The sequence below is a fragment of the Megascapheus bottae genome, chromosome 16 (genome assembly GCF_031878675.1).
Source record: "Megascapheus bottae isolate mThoBot1 chromosome 16, mThoBot2.hap1, whole genome shotgun sequence".
Taxonomy (NCBI): Eukaryota; Metazoa; Chordata; class Mammalia; order Rodentia; family Geomyidae; genus Megascapheus; species Megascapheus bottae.
The window spans coordinates 42,976,804-43,000,039 of record NC_143524.1 but is presented as its reverse complement, the minus strand read 5'-3'; the positions used below and the strand labels follow the sequence as shown (position 1 = coordinate 43,000,039).

The 23,236-nt window shown below is 41.5% G+C and overlaps 1 protein-coding gene across 1 annotated transcript in view; it reads right to left on the bottom strand.

Annotated features, from left to right (window-relative positions):
• Rnf121 (ring finger protein 121) overlaps nt 1-23,236 on the bottom strand; it is a 62,709-nt gene that overhangs the window by 20,706 nt on the left and 18,767 nt on the right. The window contains exons 2-4 of the mRNA XM_090348347.1: nt 16,454-16,491; nt 14,506-14,647; nt 1,479-1,633 (exon numbers count right to left, since the gene is read on the bottom strand). Of these exons, the coding sequence (XP_090204473.1) occupies nt 1,479-1,633; nt 14,506-14,647; nt 16,454-16,491 (335 nt within the window). The remainder of the gene's footprint in view (nt 1-1,478; nt 1,634-14,505; nt 14,648-16,453; nt 16,492-23,236) is intronic.

The window sequence follows — 23,236 nt, the reverse complement described above, 5'->3', positions numbered from 1 at the left end:
AAAAAGAAACAGGCCTGGGCATTCCATCCATGTCTGCTAGGCCCTGGAGCCTGTACCCTGCATATTGCTGGCCCCAAAGAGGAACGAGAGACACTTACAGCTCTCTATGTTCATTCTGTACAATAAAATTCAGAAAGTCAGAGAAAGACCTGCAATGGCAGAAATGTAAGAACATGGATAGAGACTGGGAATGTGGCTTAGTGGAAGAGTGCTTGCCTAGCATGCATGATGCCCTGGGTTTGATTCCTTAGTACCATATACACAGAAAAAACTGAAAATGGTGCTGTAACTCAAGTGGTAGAGCACTAGCCTTGAGCCTTTGGATCAGGTAGTCTAACTTTGGGGCCAGTTCCCCTTCTAGGCACTCGGAATCTACTACACCTCTCCTGGCACTTACCAACTGCACTGCAACAGGTGCTTTCTTCCATCTCCTTCATTAAACAGAACATTCCTTGAGGGCAAGGACCATGTTATCCAGCTCTGTATCCCCAGAGCTTAGTACAGGGGCTGGCACATAGCAGGTGCTTGTTGAATGAATGAATGAATGAATGAGAAAAATCTCTTTTCTGTCAGGTATAGATATTAAGTGATCTCACAAGCTGGTTGGGAGGATTAAATAAAAAATGTATTTGGATAAAATATAAAGAATTATATAAGCAGCAGCTCTTTTGTAACCCAAGAAGGAAGTACTAGTAACTAGAAAATTACAAATTTGCTGAGATTCATTCATTCAACAAAAATTTAGACAGTAGGCTACATGTGCCAGAACCTGTGGCAAGGCCTGGATACACAATGACTAACAAAATGGATGTGGCTCCTGATCTCAGAGTTAGAGTTTAGTGGGGGAAACAGATACGCAAAATCTTATTTTGCTATAAATTGTGTTAAGTTCTATGGCAGAAACTATATGGCTTTATGAAAGAACACAATGGAAAATGTAATTGAGAGATCAGAGGATTGTTTGCAGAAAAAAAAAAAGACACTTTTTTTTTTTTTTGCTAGTCCTGGGCCTTGAACTCGGGGCCTAACCACTGTCCTTGGGCTTTCTCAAGGCTAGAGCTCCACCACTTGAGTCACAGCACCACTTCCGGCCTTTTTTTTCTATGTATATTGTACCGAGGACTCAATCCTGAGTCTTAGTGTGTGCTAGGCAAGCACTCCACCCCTAGGCCAAACTCCCCACCCCTCAAAAAAGACACATTTAAGATAAGATCACAATGATTACCACGACATATTTGTTTGCTTGCCTTTAATATAAATAGAACTTGATATAAACCATAAAGTGAGCTATTGGGGAACTATTTGGAACTTTTAATAGGGTTGTGGGTCTCCCAATCAGCTTGTTTTAGAAAGGCCCCACCCCAAATAATCTCAGCAGACTGAAACAGCAATATTTTACAGTTTAAAACTACCCTGTTCCTGCATTCCAAAAAACTGACTTCAAAACCCATACTCTTCTACAACATCCACAGTCTCACCTTGGAGTTGTCTGTATTAGAGGTTTTCGTGTGGCACGAAAGGTGACAAAGGCTGTGACGGCAGAGAAGAAGATCCAGATCACTAGAAACCTCCACCAATGTAGCTTCACTGTGAAATAGAGGGGAACAACCCACATCTGAAAGAGGGTCACCATCTGAAACACAAACACAAGCACTTCAGCTCGAGACATATGTCCACAGTGATTCTCCTATTCTATCTTACCTGGAGCCTCTCCTACATCTCTAATTTTCACTAAACACAGTTCTACTACAGATCAGTTAGAAACCTGGAACCATGTCTGACTCCTCCCTTCCAACCCTCTTTTAATTCTCTTTGTGAGCTCTTGCAACCACTTGCATGGCTGACTCTAACAGCCTCTTTGTTCATTCCCTGAACCAAGGAGATCAGAATGCCTATAAGTCAAATTGTCTTTTTTGGATTAAAATACCTTTCCTGGCTCCCTTTCTGACTGATTTCTCAGGCCCCTCTTCTTCTTTTTGTGCCTTTTTTTTTTTTAACTTAATTGTTATTAAGAGGTGATGTATGGAGGGACTACAATTACATTAGTCAGGTAATGCGCACATTTCCGTGCATACAGTGTCATGCTTCCTCTTTTTCTCCCAGACACAGCTCTTCTAACATACTAAGGTATGCTAAGAGCCTCTCAGGTTTTTTACAAGAGTGAAGGCATAATAGTCATTGGCATTTTGCTTAGTGAATAAGTTTTTTTTTTCAAGATGCAGGACTGAATTCATATTATCATGCTTGCTAGGCAAATGCTGTACCATCTAAGCCATACCCTTGCCCTTATCTGATAGGTTTTTGTTGTTGTTGTTGTTTGGGGGTGGGGAGGCAGTCCTGGCGCTTGGACTCAGGGCCGGGGCACTATCTTTGGGATTTCTCAAGGCTAGTACTCTACCGCTTGAGCCATAGCACCACTTCTGGCTTTTTGTGTGTATGTGATACTAAGGGCTTGGTGCATGCTAGAATACTAGGCAAGCACTCCACCACTAGGCCATACTCCTGGCCCTTTTTTTTTTTTAATCAGTTGTGGGCCTTGAACTCTAGACCTGGGTGCTGTTCCTGAGCTCTTCAGCTCAAGGCTAGTGCTCTACCACTTGAGCCACAGCACCACTTCCAGCTTTTTCTGTGGATGTGGTACCAAGGAATTGAACCCAGGGATTTATGCATGCTAGGTAGCACTCTACTACTAGGCAAAACTCCCAGCACAATAGTTTTTATTTTCTTTAGTGAGTTTTCTTCCTCCCAATATTGATGTTCAAACTCAGGCTAGCTAGGTATGCTCTCTACCAGTGAACCATGTCTCCAAATCCAGTAAATAAGCTTAAAATCTTTTTGATGGTTGAAGGACTTTAACTTTGGGCCTGGGTGCTGTTCCTGAGCACTTTTTGCTCAAGACTAGCACTCTGCCACTTTGAGCCACAGCTCTACTTCTGGTTTTCTGGTAGTTAATTGGTGCCAAGAGTCTGTAGACTTTCCTGTCCGACTCAAACCTAGATCCTCAGATATCAGCTTACTAAGTAGCTAGGATTACAGGTGAGAGCCACCAGCACCCAGCAAGTTTAAACTTCTTTAAGGAAGTCATTTTTAATAGCTAGCATGGCAATGTCAAGGACTTCGATGCCACCTTGTGGTAATGCTTATAAAGACATATTTGATTCAACTTTTTGGGGTTTTTTGTTTTTTGGTTCAACTTGAAATACCTATAACCATTACTATGGAAAGCACAAAACAATGGGAAGCTTTGGTCCTGCTCTTTTAGACAGCTATGTAAAGTATCAAATATTAAACACAGGAATTTAGAGGAGAAAAGTAGCAGTGTGGGCAGAGATTATTAGCAAATTGTTCTGCAAGAAGCAGACAGTGGTTCTAAAGAAGGCTTTGGCTGGGCAGAAAAGAAAAACAAAAAGCATTCTCTCAGCTGGGAACTGGTGGCTCACGCCTGTAATCCTAGCTACTCAGAAGGCAGAGATCTGAGGACCACAGTTCAAAGCCAGACCGGACATCAAAGTCTGTTAGATTCTTACCTCAAATTAACCACAGAAAGCTGGAAGTGATGCTGTAGTTCAGGTGGTAGAGTGGTAACCTAGAGCTGAAGAGCTCAGGGATAGAGTCCAGGCCTAGAATTCAAACCCCACAACTGACAAAAATAAAACAAAACAACAACAAAAAACAACCATTCTCTTCTTTCTCGGAATCTACAAATACAAAATTAAAACTGAAGACTAGCCCGAACCAACTCATTGATCCGTTCAGCAAACATATGCTGAGGGACAAGCCCAGTTTCTCTAGTAGAGGATAAGGCCAGTAAAAGGCCACTTACCACTCCAAAGAATAAATACTTGAGATGATCATGTTAGATGTAAGAGTCCATATTTACTTAGATTGCCTTTTATCTCAGAGGAACTAGAATTCATGACAAGAACTCCCAGAACCCATCCTCCCAGAATACACCAGCAGCCTTGCCACTGCGCAGGCGCGTGGCACTTGTAACTTTCAGGATTCTCATCTCATCACCTCTACATCTCCCTATGTTATAGGCAGAGATCATCCACCATGTTTGGCTAAAAAGGGATATTGCAAATGAAAGGACAACTACAAGTCCAGGTAAGAGAATAAAGAAACCAACTTGAACCATGCTGACAAATGGACTTGGGTCAACCTAGAGGGGGTGTCTGGGACGTGTGGCTCAACACTTCTCTGGTTTTGATGAAGGACCTGCTTACTAACCTGTCTACAGCAAAAAGCTTAGGGTGGGAAGCAAGCTGAACAAACATGCAGTAAACATGGAAAGACTAGAAAATATTCATGGGAAAGAACACTGGAAGGGGTGACATTAACTAAGATACATTGTACTGTACTCATAATCTGACATGTTTAATTGGAACCCTTTTGTACAAGTACACAAAATAGAAAAAAAATATCCAAAATGAACAAAGCTTGTTTCTAGGGTTCTAACTCTAATAGTCCATGGACTGATTATGATTAGCAAAAATGAAAAAACAAAACCACTTGATGAAACCTAATAAGCTATTCAAGTATAGGAAGGAGTGACTTATTAGATCTAAAGGTTTTAGCTGATGAAAACTGCTATGAAGTATGGGCCAAAAATGCCAAGTCAACCTTGGACTGAGAAGATACTCAGAGGCTGAGAAGATACTCAGATCAGAGGAGGCAGCTCTCTACAATTCTTTGCTGTCAAAGCATCATTGGGACCTTAGAATCAGGTCTTGGAGCCACAGTGAACATAGAACACTGACAAAAAAGCATAGCCACAAAAAATTTCAAGACCATAAAATGCTTGAAAATATGCCACATAAAGATATTAGGTCTGGAGAAGACTCCAGGAAAGGCTGGTTATTTGTAAAGCAGTCTCTAAGACCAATAAGCAGATATATTCGCTGTAGCTCCTTTCTTCCTTTTTCTTTAACCAGTCCTGGGGCCAGAACTCAGGGTACGGGCTCTGTCCCTGAGCCTCTCTGTGCTCTACAACTTGAGCCACAAAGCCACTTTGGCCTTTTCTGTTTATGTGGTACTAAGGAATCAAACTCAAGTTAGCACTCTACAACCAAGCTACATTCCCAGCCCTTACTGTAGTTTTTAGGACCTGGCAAGACCCAACACATTGCTACAATGTGTTTATAGGCAGAAATGGAGCAGGAAATTTCTTCCTACTGAACAAGCCACACAGCATTTGCTAATGTATGTGCTACTGACATAAAATGTTTGTCTTTGTGTCCCTTCTGCCTGTGAGTACAACTCTTTCAGAGAATCACAGAATAAAGTTCCCCCTGTGTCTCAGAACTACTCTTCTAAAACCTAGAACTATAGTTTCCTTCCCAAGCTATCTCTTCTCCAGGAAAGAGTCAAAGAGCATCAAGCATTTTAGGGACACTGTACTAAGGACTGGCAAAGGAAGAAATGAGAAATAAAACATCCTCAAGGGCCAGGAGTTTGGCCTAGTGGTAAAGTGCTTGCCCAACATGCACAAAGACCCAGGCAGAATTCCTTGGTACCAAATACACAGCAAAGCTGGAAGTGGTGCTGTGGCTCAAGTGATAGAGCACTATCCTTGAGAAAAGCCCAAGGACAGTGCTCAGGCCCTGAGTTCAGTCCCCAGGATTGGCAAAAAAAAAAAAAAAAAAGAGAGAGAGAGAGAGAGAAAGAAATCCTCAAGCCTACTAAAGAGAAACAAGTTCTACAAGCCTTAGCAGGCAAGAAAGTACAGAGGAGAGGCACTTTACTCAAAGTGAAGGAACAAGAAAAGCTTCCTGAAGGAGGTATCCTTTCCTCTCTGGCTTAGTAGGTCCAGATGCATAAATGGACCATAATAAGTGATCTAGGAGGAGAGGTGGCATGCTGGAGAAAGTAGCAGTCTGCAGGTAGAGGTAAGAAGTGGGTCTAGGACTGGGAATGTGGCTTAGTAGTAGAGTACTTGCGTGCACACACACACGCACATGATCTAAATAGATTACCATCCTTTACCATTTATTAGCATTCTCTAGCCACATCCTGGTAATCCTTTTAATGTCTTCATGATTTCCAGGTTGGAAATTTTACTGATCATCCATTCCAGGAGGGAACAGAAGTTCAGGGGGTGGGGCCTTGAAAAGAAACTATATTTGGGAGCAGAGATGATGAAAGCTTCTCCTTGGTGATGTTTAAAAATAGGACAGATACTTTTCTAGGCATAAACTTATCCCTTCCCCTAACATCCCTGGGGGAGCCAGAGAAAAAGTAACAACAGACAGTGAATAGAGGATGAAAACAGAGATACAGAACTGAGTGTAGCTTAGTAGTACAGATGTTGTCTAACTTGTGCAAGGCCCTGGGTTCCACCCCCCAGGGCCAAAAAAAAAAAAAAAAAGGGAGAATGGGACAAAAGGAAAAGAGGAGAAAGGGGAAAGGGAAGAAGGGAGGGGAGGCTGAGCTACAAAGAAGTTAAAAGGCAAGTTTGGACTGAGATAGATTCTAATCCAGATCTTTTGTTTCCCAGGTGTCTCTTTGTTATCATTCTGGAATATATGAAAAACCCTGGAAAGGCTAGGGAAATAAGAGGATGAGAATAAAGTGTGTTTGTAAAAGTACTTGAGAGTCAAGGAAACATGCAAAAGTCGTTAAAGAAGGAAACTCAGCAAAGCTAAAAACAGAAATGAATGAAGAAACACAATCATTTCTTAAAGCTTGTAGGGGAAAAAAAAAAACACCTATGGGAAGAACACAAACTAAGCAGCCCATTTGGGCTTGGGGTCCAGTTCCCCAGTAGAATGATGAGATGTTCTTAGCAAATCACTGCAGATTTTGTTCTGAGTTTAATAATCTGAAAACGAAAACAAACTCCTACCCAAATTAGAGAGTTTTCTTATAAACAAAAGTTTCTGTGGGTTTGTTTTTATTGTGCTAGACCTAGGGTCTTATGAATGCCCTTCAAGTACAAAACTACTGAGCTACATTCTACCCAAGGGAAGTATTTTTAAAAACCAAATTTAAACTATAAGCAATTTAAGATATTACTGTTTCTGGAACTGAAAAATACATAAAATTTAGATACAGAAAACAGTCTTGCAGTAAGATGTTGCTGAAAGCTTACTGTTACTTAAATTATTTTACTCTAAGTAGCTGTTAATTTGGATTAACTTTATCTACTAACTTTTAATGTGAATGCTGGATTTGAGCTCCTAAATTAGACAGCAGGCTCTCCTACTCACACTGAGTCTCTGTCATTTTTCTACATAGGTTCCAGAGTCTAGGTCAGGGCTTCTGTTTGGGATGATCCTTTTCCCCAGGGGGTATATGGTAATGTCTGGAGACATATTTGGTTGTCACATTGGGAGAAGGGTACTACTATTATCTAGTAGGTAGAATTCAGGGATGCAGTTAATATTGCACGGTTCTCCCCTCCCCATCCCCAACAAAGAATAGTGTGGATGGAAATGCCAAGAGTTTCCCTGGTGAAAAATCCTGACCCAGGAGACATCAACTAGTGCTTTTCCACAGGTGGGTCACATGTACCAGAGAGGTTGGGCCACCAACAAAAATCATTATTGAGTTTGAGTGAAACGTGAGCCTTATCAATGAATTCCATCATCTTTTGGTATGACAAAAGCAACTTTTTTAAGTTCTCATAGTTAATCTAAAATGTTCAAGTTTTTGCTACTCATGAACAATCTCAGGGCCTTTCCTTTACATAATATTCTCCAGGGAGTTGTTCTGATTGATTCCCTTTTATCACCAACATATTGTATGGTACATAATATACATACTTTGCTTGCACCTATTCCTACAAACTATCTTTTTATGCAGGAGTTTTAATCTCTTACTTAGCACTGTGTTAAGGAGCTTTCTGCTCAGTAGAATGCTTTTAGCATCCTCCCAAATTGGAGTACAGCAGGTGTGCTGCTTTCAAGTGCAGCACACTTTCACTGTACATACCCACCGTACTTTATCCACCTATTCTCTCAGAGGTAGATTTCCAGAATGCCTCCTCCTCTGAGTCACAAATAACACATAAGTCAAAACCCTCTCACCTCACCCCTATGTATCACAGGACATATGTCAGTCTGAGTAATGCTATGCTCAATCCACTTGTTTTTAGACTCACAGAAGAGTACAAAGGTTTCTCCTTCTCCAGTCTCTGCCAACACTTGGCATTATTCAGCTTTCCAATTTTCAACAGTCTAAAAGATGTAAAATGATAGATCACTGCTTTAATACAAACTCTCTTTGATAAAAATTCTAATCACTGGGCCAGGAGTTTGGCCTACTGGTTAAAGTGCTTGCCTAGCATGCACAAGACCCGGGTTGGACTCCTTGGTACCACATACATAGACAAAAGCCGGAAATGGTGCTGAGGCTCAAGTGGTAGAGTGCTAGCCTTGAGAAAGTCCAAGGACAGGGCTCAGGCCCTGAGCTCAAGTCCAGGACTGGCAAAAAAAAAAAAAAAAAAAAAAATTCTAATCACTAATGACTCTGAGCATCTCTTCTTACATTCAATGCTCTTTAGAGAGTTTCCTTTTCCTGTAAACTGTCTGTTCACATTATTTGCCCACTTTTCTCTTTAGTTAACTTTTAGGAACTCATTTGTATTCTGTTGTTAATCTTTGTGCTGCTGGGGCTCAAGCTAAGGCCCCCAGGCACTGTATATAAGCATTCTACTACCAGCTACATTCCAAGCCTATGTAGTTCCTTTGTGAAATTTGATATTAATTTATTGCTAGGTTTTGATCATTACCAGTCTCTTCTCCATTTGGTTTTCAACTTTGCCTATTTTATCATTTCTAGAATAAAAACCCTAAATTTTAACCTAATCAAATTGAATAATTCTATACATTTTATTGACTGTATAACTTTTATCTTTCATAATTAGATCTGTGGGGGTACTGACAATTGAACTCTACCACTTGAGCTATGCTTCTAGATTCTTATGTTGGTGTTTTCGAGGTAGGGTCTTGCTTTCTTCCCAGGCCTGCTTACACTGTGATCCTCTTAATTATGCTTCTTTATGTCACTGGAGATGATAGACATGTGTCATTGCACATAGCCACTGTGTTTCTCCTGTAGCTAGTAACAGGACTTTTTTTTTTTGCCACTGCACCTAACCATCAGTTAAAACTGTATTAAACTTTCTTTTTTTTTTTTTTTTTTCCAAGCTAGCCTTGAACAGCTATCCCCCATTTCTGCCTTCCAAGTAGCTAGACTTTTAGGTTTGAGTTACGGCACTAGGTTTCATAATTTGTTCTCTCTTTAATCTTATTTTTTATTTTTGATCATAGGGTTTGAACTCTGGGCCTGGGCACTGTCCCTGAGCACTTCATTCAGCTCAAGGTTACCGCCCTACCCCTTGAGCCACAGCCCCACTTCCTATTTTCTAGTGGTTAACTAGAGATAAGAGTGTCATATTCTTTAGGTTCTTTAGTGCCTGGGCTGGCTTAGAACTTAGAACCTCAATCCTCAGATCTCAGCCTCTTGAGTAGCTAGGATTACAGGCATGAGCCACCATGCCCGGCCTTAACCTTTTTTTTGGGGGGGTGGTGGTGGTGGTGGTGGTGATTCTGGAGTTTGAACACAGGGCCTCACACTTGCAAAGCAGACGTTACCACTAGTTCTACCCTTCTACACTGTTTTGGTTTGGTTTGGTTTTGTTACCAGGCTTAAACTCATGGCCTCAGTGCTGTCCTCAGTGCTGGGCTTTCTCAAGTCTAGAGCTCTACCATTTGAGCCACAGCACCATTTCCAGCCTTTTCTATGTATGTTGTACTAAGGAACTGAACCCGGTCTTTGTGCATGCTAGGCAAGCACTCTACCAGTAGGTCAAACTCCTCGTCCCTACACTGGTTATTTTTCAGATAAGGTCTCACTTTTTGCCTGGACCCAAATGTCCTTGTCCTAATCCTCTTCTTTATCCTCCTTTTTGCTGGCAAATGGTACTTGGGTTTGAACTCAAGAGCCTCACATTTGCTAGGCTGGTGCACTACCAATGAGCCACTCATCAATTTTATTGCTTTTTCACTGGTTATTTTTGGGATAGGGTCTTGTTTCCTGTCCAGACATACACTGGAGCCATAATCCAACTGCTTTAGGATCCTGGTCTTATTGGGACCACAGGTATGCACCATAGTATCGAGCTCCCCTTCCTCAGAAGGTGTCTCTCAGACTTTTCTGCAAACCTCACTTTCATGTAGCATGGGGTGAAAGACATGAACCACTGTGCCCAGCTATACATTGAGAAAGACTTCTCTACTCAGGCCAACCTTAAATTTCAATCCTAAAAACCTCATCCTCTCAAGCACATAGGATTTCAGAAGGAGACAATGGTGCCCCGCTATCTTTTTTTCTCTCTTGTGTTGCTGAGGATCAAACAGAAGTTTTTACTTTTAGGTCTGAGATTGGGACTCAAACTTGATACCTGTTGCTTTTGATAACTGGCTAGCATTCTATCAACAGAGAGACATGCCTCCTACCCCAAACACAAAGTCTTATATATAGCTAGGCAAATGATCAACAATCTATGTAACAATCTAGCTTTAATTTTTCTCCACATGGTAAGAGGCCCTCAACATACCTACCCAACAATCAACTTCACTGATAAGTGAATTACACCTATCTTGTGTATTAGGTTGACAATGTGGATCTATTTGTGAAATTCTTATTCCATCCTATTCATCCATTTGTCCATAATTCTGGTAGGGTAGGGTAAGGCTTGGTATTTGTTTTTTTTTCTTGCTTTATTTTATTTTTTATTTATTTATTTATTTATTTATTTATTTATCTTGTGGGTCTAGTGGCTTGAACTCTGCCTGGGCGCTATCCCTGAGCTCTACAGCTAAAGGATACCCTACCCTTGAGCCAAGGCCCACTTCCCATTTTCTAGATGTTAACTGGAGATAAGAGTCTCAGGTCCTTTTGTGCCTGATTTATGTAATTATAACTCTTCTGTATATCACCTTTATAATAATTTAAAAATAAAAATATATTAAAATTTTGTTTCTATTCCACACAAAACAACTCCTAAAGATGGAGATTGTTCTGCCAGGTGCGGTGGCTCATGCCTGTAATCCTAGCTACTCGGGAGGCTTAGATCTGAGGATCACGGTTCAAAGCCAGCTTGGGGACTACAATCCAACAGACTTTTATCTCCAATTAACCACCAGAAAACTGGAAGTGGCACTCTGGCTCAAGGGGTTAGGGTGGTAGCCTTGAGCTAAAGAGCTCAGGGACAAAACCCAAGGCCCAGAGTTCAAGTCCCATGACTGACAAAAAAAAAAAAAGATGGTGACTGTTCATATGTTCCTGAGCTTTACTTCTCAGGAATGAGATCAGTAATAGTTACTCAGTTTAGCTTTAGAGTTTACAAAACACTGCCACAAAGGAAAAACAGCTGCTGCAACTTTTCATACATTTGAAAATGGTAGAGATGCTACTATACAGAGGCTTCTTGGGCAACTTTGCCCAGTAATTGAATTTCTCAGATTTAAATGATGACCTCAGATCTCAGCCTCCTGAGTAGCTAGGATTCTAGCCATATGCCTCTTATATCTGGCCAAAGTGAATATTTGAATTAATACCAATATTTATTGTGTTCAGCATGGTTACTCATTACTCTGTAATCCTAGCACGTGGAAAGTAAAGATTCAAAACTACTATGGACTATATAGAGTATCAGCTCAGCCCAAACTTCATAAGTGACACCCTATCTCAAGACCAAAATCATTGTACATAAGCAAAATTTTAATAAAATCAAGGAATCATTGTGGTACAACAGTGATATATCACCTAAACATTTAATTTTTTTAAGGTTTCTCATTGCAAGTTACTCTATGATGTTGAAGTATTCTCTCACTGATGAAGCTCAGCAAGTTTATAGGCAGTAATGAGATGACTGTGCGTGTTCCTTGAACAATTGGCCTTATTAAGTTGTAGTTACGTTTCTTTTTTTTTTTTTTTTTTGCCAGTCCTGGGCTTGAGCTCAGGGCCTGAGCACTGTCCTTGGACTTTCTCAAGGCTAGAGCTCTACCACTTGAGCCTCAGCACCACTTCCAGCTTTTTTCTATATGTGGTACCGAGGAATCGAGCCCGGGTCTTCATGCATGCTAGGCAAGCACTTTAACCACGCCAAAATCCCGGCCCCTGTAGTTACATTTCTTACTAAGGATTAACTAGTGAGTAACAACTTAGTGGTTTTCTAACAGTGCTCTGATGAGAACAACAGAGATCCTAGGACTCAGGGGAGCCAAACCTTCTAACAAGCAAAGCAGTCTCTTAACTGTTTTCCACATTGTACTTTTCCTCAAAACATTCTTTAAAGAAAGGATATTGTTTAAAGAAAGGATTCAAGGGGGATGTGGCCAGGAGGGATCACTACTACACTGTTGGTGGGAATGCAAACTCGTTCAACCACTATGGAAAGCAATATGGCAGTGCCTCAAAAGACTAAACATAGAGCTCCCCTATGACCCAGCAATTCCACTACTTGGCATTTACCCAATTGTCCAGAAACAAGGACATACTAAATCCACAGCGATGTTCATTGCAGCACTAATTACCATAGCAAAGATATGGAACCAACCCAGATGCCCCTCAGTTGATGAGTGGATCAACAAGATGTGGTATTTATACACAATGGAATTCTATGCTGCTGTCAGAAAGAACGACATTGCCCCATTTGTAAAGAGATGAAAAGACTTAGAAAAAATATTAAGTGAAGTAAGCCAGACTCAAAGGAACATAAGCTCAATGGTTTCCCTCATTTGTCATAATCAGTAGAAACTTTGGGCTCTTCTAGCAGAGATTTACAATAGAGCAAAATGTAGATACATAAGGCCATATAATATGACGATAAATGAAAGGACCTCCAGGATATAGAAACAAAAGGCATATAATGAATGATTGTTGTCCTTAATGTACTGTTATCTCTCATCTCTTTTGCTGTCCCTTGGTTATCTCATATTGTTACAGTATTTTACCTTGTTATCTGATATACTGTATATACGCTTATTTGGTTATTTGAAATAGGATAGGGAAGGGGGAAAATAACATGAGGGGCAGGGATGGGGGGAGGGAAATGGAGACCAAGACATGAGAAAGGGTATCAATGTTTGTGAAGTAATGCACCTTCTACCTGGTGAATATAATGTAACCCTTCTATTAATTACAATAAAAAATAAAAAAAGAAAGATAGAAACAGGATTCACTTTATAAAGTATCTTGAGTAATTACTGATTGTTAAAGTAGTAAATCAATCAGTTTTGAAAATAAAAAAAAAAGAAAGGATTCAAGGACCAAGAGTGTGGCTTAATGGTAGAATGTTTGCCTAGCATGCACAAAGCTCTGGGTTTGATTTCTCAGTACCACATACACAGAAAAAGCCAGAAGTGGTGTTATGGCTCAAGTAGTAAAGTGCTGTCCTTGAGAAACCTCAAGGACAGTGCCCAGGCCCTGAGCTCAAGCCCCAGGACTGGCGAAAAAAAGAAAAAGAAAAAGAAAAGATTCCATAGTTTAAAATAAAAAGTACGGAATGAGATTTGCCATAATATATGCATTCTTACTTTCTTCTAAGTAGTATATGTGGAGGGAATAGTTCAAGAAATAGAGCATCTGCCTAGCAAGTGCTCAGGCCCTTAGTTCAATCTTCAGTGTTGCAAAAAAATATATATATATTTTTAGTGTTTTTGAATATAGTGGCTCACACCTGTAATCCTAGCTACTCAGGGGGCTAAAATCTGAGGATGACAGTATGAAATCAGTCTAAGAAGAAAAGTCCATGAGACTCTTATCTCCAATAAAAAACTACTCAGAAAATGCCAGAAGTGGCATTGTGGCTGAAGTGGTAAAGTGCTGACCTTCAGCACAAAGAGGCTCAGGTACAACACCCAGGCCCAGAGTTCAAGTCCTAGGACCAGCAAAAAAATAAAAACATCTACCAGGCACAGTGGCTCACACCTGTAATCCTAGCTAATGTAAATGCTCTGAAGATGTAGACACAATATATATACTTATAGTATGTGTATATGTGTATGTATCTATACACCTACATGTATATGTATACAAGTTTAGAGTTCTGTTTTTGTTGTTTGGGGGGGGATTTTTTTTTTTTTTCCAGATTGAAAAAATTTTAAATCCTGCTACCTTAACAACAACAGCAACAACAACAAAAAAAAGTAAGGCCAGGAGTTTGGCCTAGTGTTAAGAGTGCTTGCCTAGCATGTACAAAGACAGGGGTTCAATTCCTCGGTACCACATTCATAGAAAAAAAGCTGGAAGTGGTGCTATGGCTAAAGTGGTAGAGATCTAGCCTTGAGAAAGCCCAAGGATAGAGCTCAGACCCTGAGTTCAAGCCAGGGCTGGCAAAAAAAAAAATGTAGTCTTGCAAACTTTTTTATTCAGGATGACTGTAAACTGTGATACTCCCAATCTCTGCCTCCTCCAAAATAGCTAGGATCACAGGTGTGAGCTACTATGCTTAGTCTTTTAATAAATGACAAAGAAGTGAGAAACAAAGTGACTTACGTTATAGGAGCGTGGATGCCTCTGCTTCCACTGTACCAGAAGCAGCTGAGCCACCACCAAAGTAGCGATGAGGATGAGAACCATTTCAGCGTGCATGGCTTCGTGACCCCGATGCTTGGCATGCATGCGTGCATGCTCGACCCTGAAAGCCAAAGAGACAGGGTAAGCCAAGTCAGGCATGGTGAGGTGGTATAGGGGCAGTGTTTACTGGGGTAACTTCCAGTCCATAGCTCAGAATGTAGTCTTGGATCTGGAAGCTGAAGGGTATTCATGAAAATTATGGGCTAGAAGCACATGTCCTAGATAATAGGCATTTGTGGATAGAAACTTCCTCTAAGGGTAGCAACTCCTACCAACATGCTGGGCCAGAGTCAGCCAAAGGAGAGGAATAGGGAAGGCATGAAAGAACACGGAACATAAATGTAGCTTGTAGTCAGGAGGGTTTTTTTGTTGTTGCCACTGCTGTTTTTGTCAGTCCTGGCCTTGGGCTCAGGGTCTAAGCACTGTCTTTGGGTTTTCTCAAGGCTAGAGTTCTACCACTTAAGCCACAGCATCACTTCTGGCTTTTTTTCTATGTATGTGGTACCGAGGAATTGAACCAGAGTCTTGGTGCATGCTAGGCAAGCATTCTACCACTAGGCCAAACTCCTGGCCCAGTCAGGAGGCTTTATACAAATTCCCCATACAACAAAGTTTTAAAGGGGAGGAAAGAACAACTTCATGGAATTCTCAGGAGCAACAAAAGAGTAAGAGCAAAACAATCCAGTGGGCTAAAATATGATTAGATAAATGACAAAGCAAATATAGCAAAAAGTTAATTACAGAATCTAGGTGGTGGATATAAGGATACTCAGTATACAAGTCTTTCAATTTTTTGTTTAATTTTTTTCATAATAAAATTTAAGTTAGTAGTAAAGCTGAAATCACAAGACACATATCTCATTTTCTTTTCTTTTCTTCTTTGTGCCAGTCCTGGGGCCTGAACTCTGGGCACTGTCCCTAAGCTTCTTTTGCTCAAGATAAGAACCCTATCACTTGAGCCATGGTGCCACTTCCAGCTTTTCTGAATAGTTTATTGGAAATAAGGCTTCAAACAGTGAGTCTCGGATCTCAGCCTCCTGAGTAACTAGGATTATGTTATGAGCCAATGGTGCCCAAACAACTTTCCATTTTCTGTCCTTTCCTTCCTTTTCTTTCCTTCCTTTTCTTCTTTTCCCTTCCTTCCCTCCTTCCTTCCTTCCTTCCCTCTGTCCCTCCCTCCCTCCCTCTCTTTCTTCCTTTCTTTTGCCAGTCCTGGGGCTTGAACTCAGGGCCTGGGCACTGTCCTTGGGCTTTCTAAAGGCTAGCATTCTACCACTTGAGCCACAGCATTACCTCCAGCTTTTTCTGTGTATGTGGTACAGAGGAAGTGAACCCAGGGCTTCATGTATGATAGGCAAGCACTATACCACTAGGCCACACTCCAGGGCCCAACTCTCATCTGCTTAACCAGAGTTTTCCACCCTGTATCTTTGACAATGGTGATAATCATCTTTAAAGCAAGTAATACTTCTTGGAAGCTCATGGCATGACAGGCATTGTTTTAAGAATTTCACACACATTAACACACACAACTCTTATAAAGTTTAGGTCTCATATAAAGTATATGGTTCTCATTTTACACTGGGGGAAAACTTAGGCAATGGGAAGCTAAGTAACTGTCACAAGGTCATGTAGCTAGTAAATGGCAAAATGGTATTCAACCCCAAATGGATGGCTTGGTGTCATAACCTACTATTCTCTAGGACTGAGGGAACTGATAACAAGGACAAACTAGAATCTTAGAAAGAATCCAAAGGACTTATCCTGCAATCATAAATTACTAGCACCCACAGAAAAAGTAATCTAATTCTATTAGCTGGATTTAACCTGAAGTTCCCAGCTTATAGGGCCCACACTGCCCACTTACCTCCATTGCTCCTCTGGGGAGAGGTCTGACATATCAACCTGTAGAAAGACATCACCAGAAAAATCTGTTACTGACATAGAACTGTCCCTGACCAATGTAAGTGCTTATGTATTCATCAACACCAGAGGAACCAAGGGAAACTTCCTATCTTACAATGTCTCTAAAGCCTTTCCCAACACTATTTCACACTGATGTCTTCCATCTATCTACTTAGTTTGGCTCTGCCTATGGCTGAATATATGCTGTGCTGCTAGGAAATGAGAGCAAAGAGTAGTAAAGTCCTAACTCCCATGATATTCATAGTCCAGTATGCTATAAACAGAAAAGTATTATTGACAAAGACTAGTTATGGAAGAAAACAGTGGCTTTCAATCCATTCTGAGGATTCATGGAGGAGATGGAATTATATTCAGATGAAGAACAGAGCGGAATATGTTTCAGGCAAAGGGACTAACATGAACATGAAGAAACAGTTACTGGGGCTGGGAGTTTGGCCTAGTGGTAGAGTGTTTGCCCTGCATGCATGAAGACCGGGGTTTGATTCCTTGGTACCACATACCTAGAAAAGCCAGAAGCAGTACTGTGGCTCAAGTCTTAGATCTCTAACCTTGAGAAAGTCCAAGGACAGAGCTCAGGACTTGAGTTCAAGCCTCAGGACTGGCAAAAAAAAGAAAAAAGGAAACAAAGTTACAAAGTATAAAAACAATTTAGGGACCTGGAGTTTGGTCTAGTGGTAGAGTGTTTGCCTAGCATGCACCAAGACCCCGGTTTGATTCCTCAGTACCACATGTACAAAAAAAGCTCATAGTGGTGTTGTGGTTCAAGTGATAGAGCTCTAGCCTTGAGAAAAAGTCCAAGGACAGTGCTCAGGCCCTGAGTTCAAGCCCCACAACTGGCCAAAAAAAATTAGTATATCTAGGATGAGTCAGAATTATTACAAGTTAGAGAAACTATTCTGTCATCTAATGCCATATGACTCTAAATAGCTCCATGGCAGCAGGCAGAACATTAGATCAGGGAAAGTAAGCATTAGCCCTACTCTGCCATTAACTAGCCATATGACCTTCCAAACCTGAGACGTTCCTGTTCTGTCTGGGGTCTTTCCTTTTTATAGCAGGGTTTCTCAAACTTAGTGCTACTGATATTGAGAGATAGTTATTCTTTCTTGGGCGGCCTCCTGTCTATTATTGTAGCATCCTCTCAATTTCATCAGATGTCCTCAAGGGAACAAAAATGTCTCTGTTTAAAACTATTGCTTTGGCTGGGAGCATAGCATAGTGGTAGAGTGCTCTCCTCACATGCACAAGCCCTGGGTTCAATTCCTCAGGACCACAACATAGGAAAAGCTAGCAGTGGCACTGTGGCTCAAGTGGCAGAGTGCTAGCCTTCAGCAAAATGTGTCCAATGACAGGGTCCACACCCAGATTTCAACAACTTGCAAAAATAATAATAATTAATAACAGGGTGAGGGGGCCGGGAGTTTTGCCTAGTGGTTAAAGTGCTTGCCTAGCATGAATGAAGACCCGGGTTCGATTCCTCGGCACCACATACATAGAAAAAAGCCGGAAGTGGTGCTGAGGCTCAAGTGGTAGAGCTCTAGCCTTGAGAAAGTCCAAGGACAGTGCTCAGGCCCTGAGCTCAAAGCCCAGGACTGGTAAAAAATAAATAAATAAATAAATAAATAAATAAATAAATAAATAACAGGGTGAGGTGGCTCACGCCTGTAATCCTAGCTACTCAGGAGACTGAGGTCTGAGGATCAAGGTTCAAAGCCATTCCAGCACAAAAGGACCCAAAGACTCTTATCTCCAATTAATCTCTAGAAAATGGGAAGTGGGGCTTGAAGCAAGCATAGGGTGGTAGCCTTGAGTTGAACAGCTCAGGAACAGCACCCAGGCCAAGTTTAAGCTCCATGACCCACAAAATAAAAATAAATAAATAAAACCACTGCTCTAGCACACAACTAAATTTTTTCAGTTCAGGGTTCAAATCTTCAACTTTTTGTAGTCATCTGGAAGATACCCATGTTTCTGTATATAAATCACTGAGTACATTCTTATACTTAACTGACATAGAAAAGAGAAGAGGTGGGCCAGGATCATAGTCTAGTGGTAGAGTGCTCACCTAGCATGCATGAAGCCCAGGGTTCAATTCCTCAGTACCACATACACAGAAAAAGCAGGAACTGGTGCTGTGGCTCAAGTGGCAGAGTGCAACCCCTGAGCAAAACATGTCCAAAGACAGTGCCCAGGCCCTGAGTTGACACCCCAGGACTAGGAAGGAAAGAAGGAAGGAAGGAAGGAAGGAAAAAGAGGAGGCCTTAGAAACATACCAAGGAATTAATCAGCAAGTATTCTTTAGTACTTACATGTTTAAGGCCCAACTTCCCTCCTTTTCAACTTCAAAAAAATATCTTAAACTAGAATATTTGAGGGTAGATTTGGGGCTAAGAGGATCATTAGCACTTCACAGAGTGTTGAGAGTCACATAATTTGGCTCTAATATTTGCCTCCAGAACCAAAAGGTTACTTAAATTACATCTAAACTACTTTTCTAGCTTAAGTGGGAAAAAAAAGGAAAGCTGTAAACTATAGCTATAATTAACCTGTACCATCTGGAAAGACATCTTTCTTTGCTCTTTCATTAAAAAGTTTATGCATTTGGGACTAGGCACTAACCCAGTCTGAAGGTACCTTGTCTATCATCCAGGTAGCTAATTAGGTAGGCTCTTAGGGAAAGGGGTACTGATTAATGAGCCTACAACCAATTCCTAAAGCCTATATATAGCCAATGAACATGTTCCTCCACATAAGCCCATATTTGAAAGAGTATGCACCAAAAATGCCAGGCAGAGGGCAAGAAGAAATTTCACAAAGATGGAAAACAATCAAAGGTGAACACTGGGCTGTGGGCCATTTCTAGCTCTGGCCCTTGGCTTATTGTCCCTCCCCTGGGTTGGGCTGACACTACAAGGTAGCACAGGACAGGCACGCCTGCAGACATTCCCTGGGAAAGGGCAGAAGCAGCCAGGTATGGCAGTGTCGGGGAGGTGAGGAGTCTGGGGACCGAGGGAGTGGGCCAGAGAGGGCTTGGCGTGGACTAAAATTATTCAAAAGATTTGAGGGACCCACTAATGATATATCACTAGCTACAAAGAAGGCCACTCTTCCTCACAAATATCATATACTCTGTGATCTCTCAGTCTTTATAATGATTGGTTCTTTAACCTCCCCTTCTTCTACCAAACCATGTTCTGCCTCCCTGCAGGACTCTGGCCAAATCCTCCTGCCTTCTAGAAAACTCTTTAAACTGATGGCATTCATGTTCTTGCTAGGTGCACAGGCCAAGAGCAGCAGTATCCTGAAATCTTATTGTGAAATAGGAGATTTCAGACTGCACCCAAGAACTCATGAGACAGAATCTGCATTTTCTAAATAAGATATTGGTATTTCATAAATATATTAAAAGTTTGAGAAGCATTATTATTATATGCCAATACTCATGTTCACAAATTACACCTACAGCCATATACATCTCTATACCTATTTTTTTTTTCAGTTTTACTGATATAAAATCTATATACCACCAAGCACCAGGGGCTTATGCCTATAATCTTACCTGCTCAGGAAGCTACTCAAGATCATACTCAAAACTAGCCCTGGTAGAAAAGTCCCCATTAAGATTCTTACCTCCTTCAGCTTGGGAATGTGGCTTAGTGATACAGTGCCTGCCTACCATGCATGAAACCCTGGGTTCGATTCCTCAGCACCACATAAAAAGAGAAAAGCTGAAGTGGCACTGTAGCTCAAAGTGGTAGAGTGCTAGCCTTGAACCAAAGAACATAGGGACAGAGCCGAGGCCCTGAGTTCAGGTTCCATAAATAACAACAACAACAACAAAAAAAAAAAAATCCACATACTAGTGGCTCAAGTGGTAGAGTACTAACCTTGAGCTGAAGAACTCAGGAACAGTACCCAGTCTCAGAGTTCACGCCCCCCCCCCAAAAAAAAAGTGAAAAGAAAAAAAAGGCCAGGAATTTGGCCTAGTGGTAGAGTGCTTGCCTAGCATGAACGAAGACCCAGGTTCGATTTCTCAGTACCACATACATAGAAAAAGCCAGAAGTAGTACTGTGGCTCAAGTGGTAAAGCACTAGCCTTGAAGAAAGCCCAAGGACAGTGCTTAGTCCCTAAGTTCAGTCCCCAGGACTGGCAAAAAGAAAAAAGATTCCACATGCCATAAAATCCATCTATTCAAACAATATTACCAGGCCAGGCATGATGATTCACACCTATATTCCCAGCTACACAGAAGTCATACATAGGGAGGTCATGGTCCAAAGCTAGCCTCAGACAAAATTCAGTACCCTATCCAAAAAAGTAACAAAGCAAAAAGGGACGGAGATGTGGCCAAGTAATAAAGTACTTCAATGGGAAGGAGGAGAGTTGAGACAGACTTTTTTTGGTTTTGTATTTTTGCCAGTCCTGGGGCTTGAACTCATGGCCTGTGCACTGCCCTTGGACATTTGTTTTTGCTCAAGGCTAGTACTCTGCCACTTGAACTACAGCACCACTTCTGGCTTTTTCTGTGTATATATTACCAAGGAATCAAATCCAGGGCTTCCTGCATGCTAGGCACAAGCACTTTATCACTAGGCCACACTCCAGGCCGGAGGCAAGGTCTTATTGCATAGACCAGGCTTATCTCACAATTCTTTTGCCTTCACTTCTCAATAATGGACTTACTGATGTGCACCACTACATTTAGCTGCATAACTCCTTTATATATATTGGAAATAAATTCCCTTACCTGACACATAACCTGCAAATATTTTCTGTCATTTCAAAGAGTACCTTTTATAGCACAAACGTTTTTAATTTTTCTAAGTCCAACCTATATAATTGACCTATGCCTAACTTGGTTATAAAGATTTATACTTACGTTATAAAGATTTATACTTAAAACTCTCTGAAGAGCTTTACTGTTTTAAAGTCTTTGATCTAAATTAATTCTGTGTATGTTGTATGACAGGAATTCAACTTCATTCTTTTACATATGGCCATTCTATTGTTCCCCTCCATACCTGACTCTTTACTCTGTAAGATGGAGCATCTTTCTGGTTTCCCACATTTGTCTTTAGTGTTTCCACAACTCTTTAAATTTTGCTAACTTAGAAAAGACTAAAATCCAGGGGCCGGAAGTTTAGCCTAATAGTAGAGTGCCTGCCTGGCATGCACGAAGACAGACTCAGGTTCGATTCCTTGGTACCACATACATTAAAAAAAGCTGGAAGTGGTGCTGTGGCTCAAGTGGTAGAGCCCTAGCCTTGAGATAAGCCCAAGGACAGTGCTCAGGCAGGCCTGAGCAAAAAAAAAAAAAAAAAAAAAGCTAAACTAAAATCTGAAAAACTGTTTATAATACTCAACCTCTGAAGCTTCCAGGTTTGATATATTTACTTATTTATTTAAACACTCCAATTTTAGATACTCTGAATTCTAAACATGCATGTCTTAGGCTAAGCATGGAGACACAAAGATAAATAAACCAGATTTTTTTTCTCCCTGACTTGAGGAAAAGACAGCAAAAATAACATTAAGTGCTGGTGATATAGTTCATTGGTAGATTGCTTGCCCATCATTCGCTAAACTCTTTTATCTTATAGGGGATACAGATAAGATGGAAAGCAGAGAAGTAACTCTTAGAAAAGAGTGCTAGTAAAATTCCGGACAAGTGTTGGGGAGAGAGCCACAGACCTTACTAGAGAAAGCTCAAATGTTAGAACTTAAGGCTTCAGCCACCCAAGCTAATGGCAACTTGCATCCTCACAGCCATATTATGTCTTTGATGGGTCCTGGATACTTTTGCCTTTATAGGCCCTTTCTTCCATTAGGTAAAAAAAATAAAATTAGGAATATATACTTACATGCCAGGTACTAGTGACTCATGCCTGTAATCCTAACTACTCAGGAGGCTAAGCTATGAGGATTGTGGTTCAAAGCCAGCCCAAAGAGCAAAGTCCATGAAACTCTTACCTTCAATTAACTACTAGAAAACTGGAAGTGGTGCTATGACTCAAACTGGTAGAGTGCTAGCCTTGTACAGAGCTCAGGGACAGCACCCAGCACTCAGGCTCTGATTTCAAGCCACACAGAAAATAAAGATGGGGGGGTGCTGGCGAAAGGATGGAGGGAGACAGACATTCACACACACAAACATATATATATATATATGCATCTGGAGAGTGGGGGGCGCTGAGACCCTGCCTTCCAACAGTGGGTGGGGTGCGCGGGAGTCTAGGAGCCAGCATCTGTCCCCCTCAAATCTTGAGCTGGACACCCTCAAGCTGGGAATCCCCAGCAAAACAGCACCAAGGGGCCCCCCACAATCACAGACTCCTGGCCAAAGCAACGGAAACACAGCAGGGAACTGAAGGGCAGACCAGTAGCCAAGCTCGCCTTCTGAGAATCAGAAAGGCGCGGCTCCGCCCTTGGAGCCCACATCCTCAGCTGGGCCCCACCCCTGGGAACAGAGCGGACACCAGCTGGTCCAGCTGAGAGCCCCTGGAAACTCCCAAACTCCAGACCGTTGGCCGGGGGCCCACCCCTGGAAGCACCGCAGGAAAACCAACCATCCACCCAGCCCGCTGAAACTGAAGCACGCAGATCCAACCCACACCCACTGTGAGGCCACTGGTTGGGCTGAGAGCTAGTCAGGCAGCAGCATATAGCCTCTGGGAACAGGCCAAACACCTGCATAAACTTCAAACTGACCTAGTCAGCAGAGGA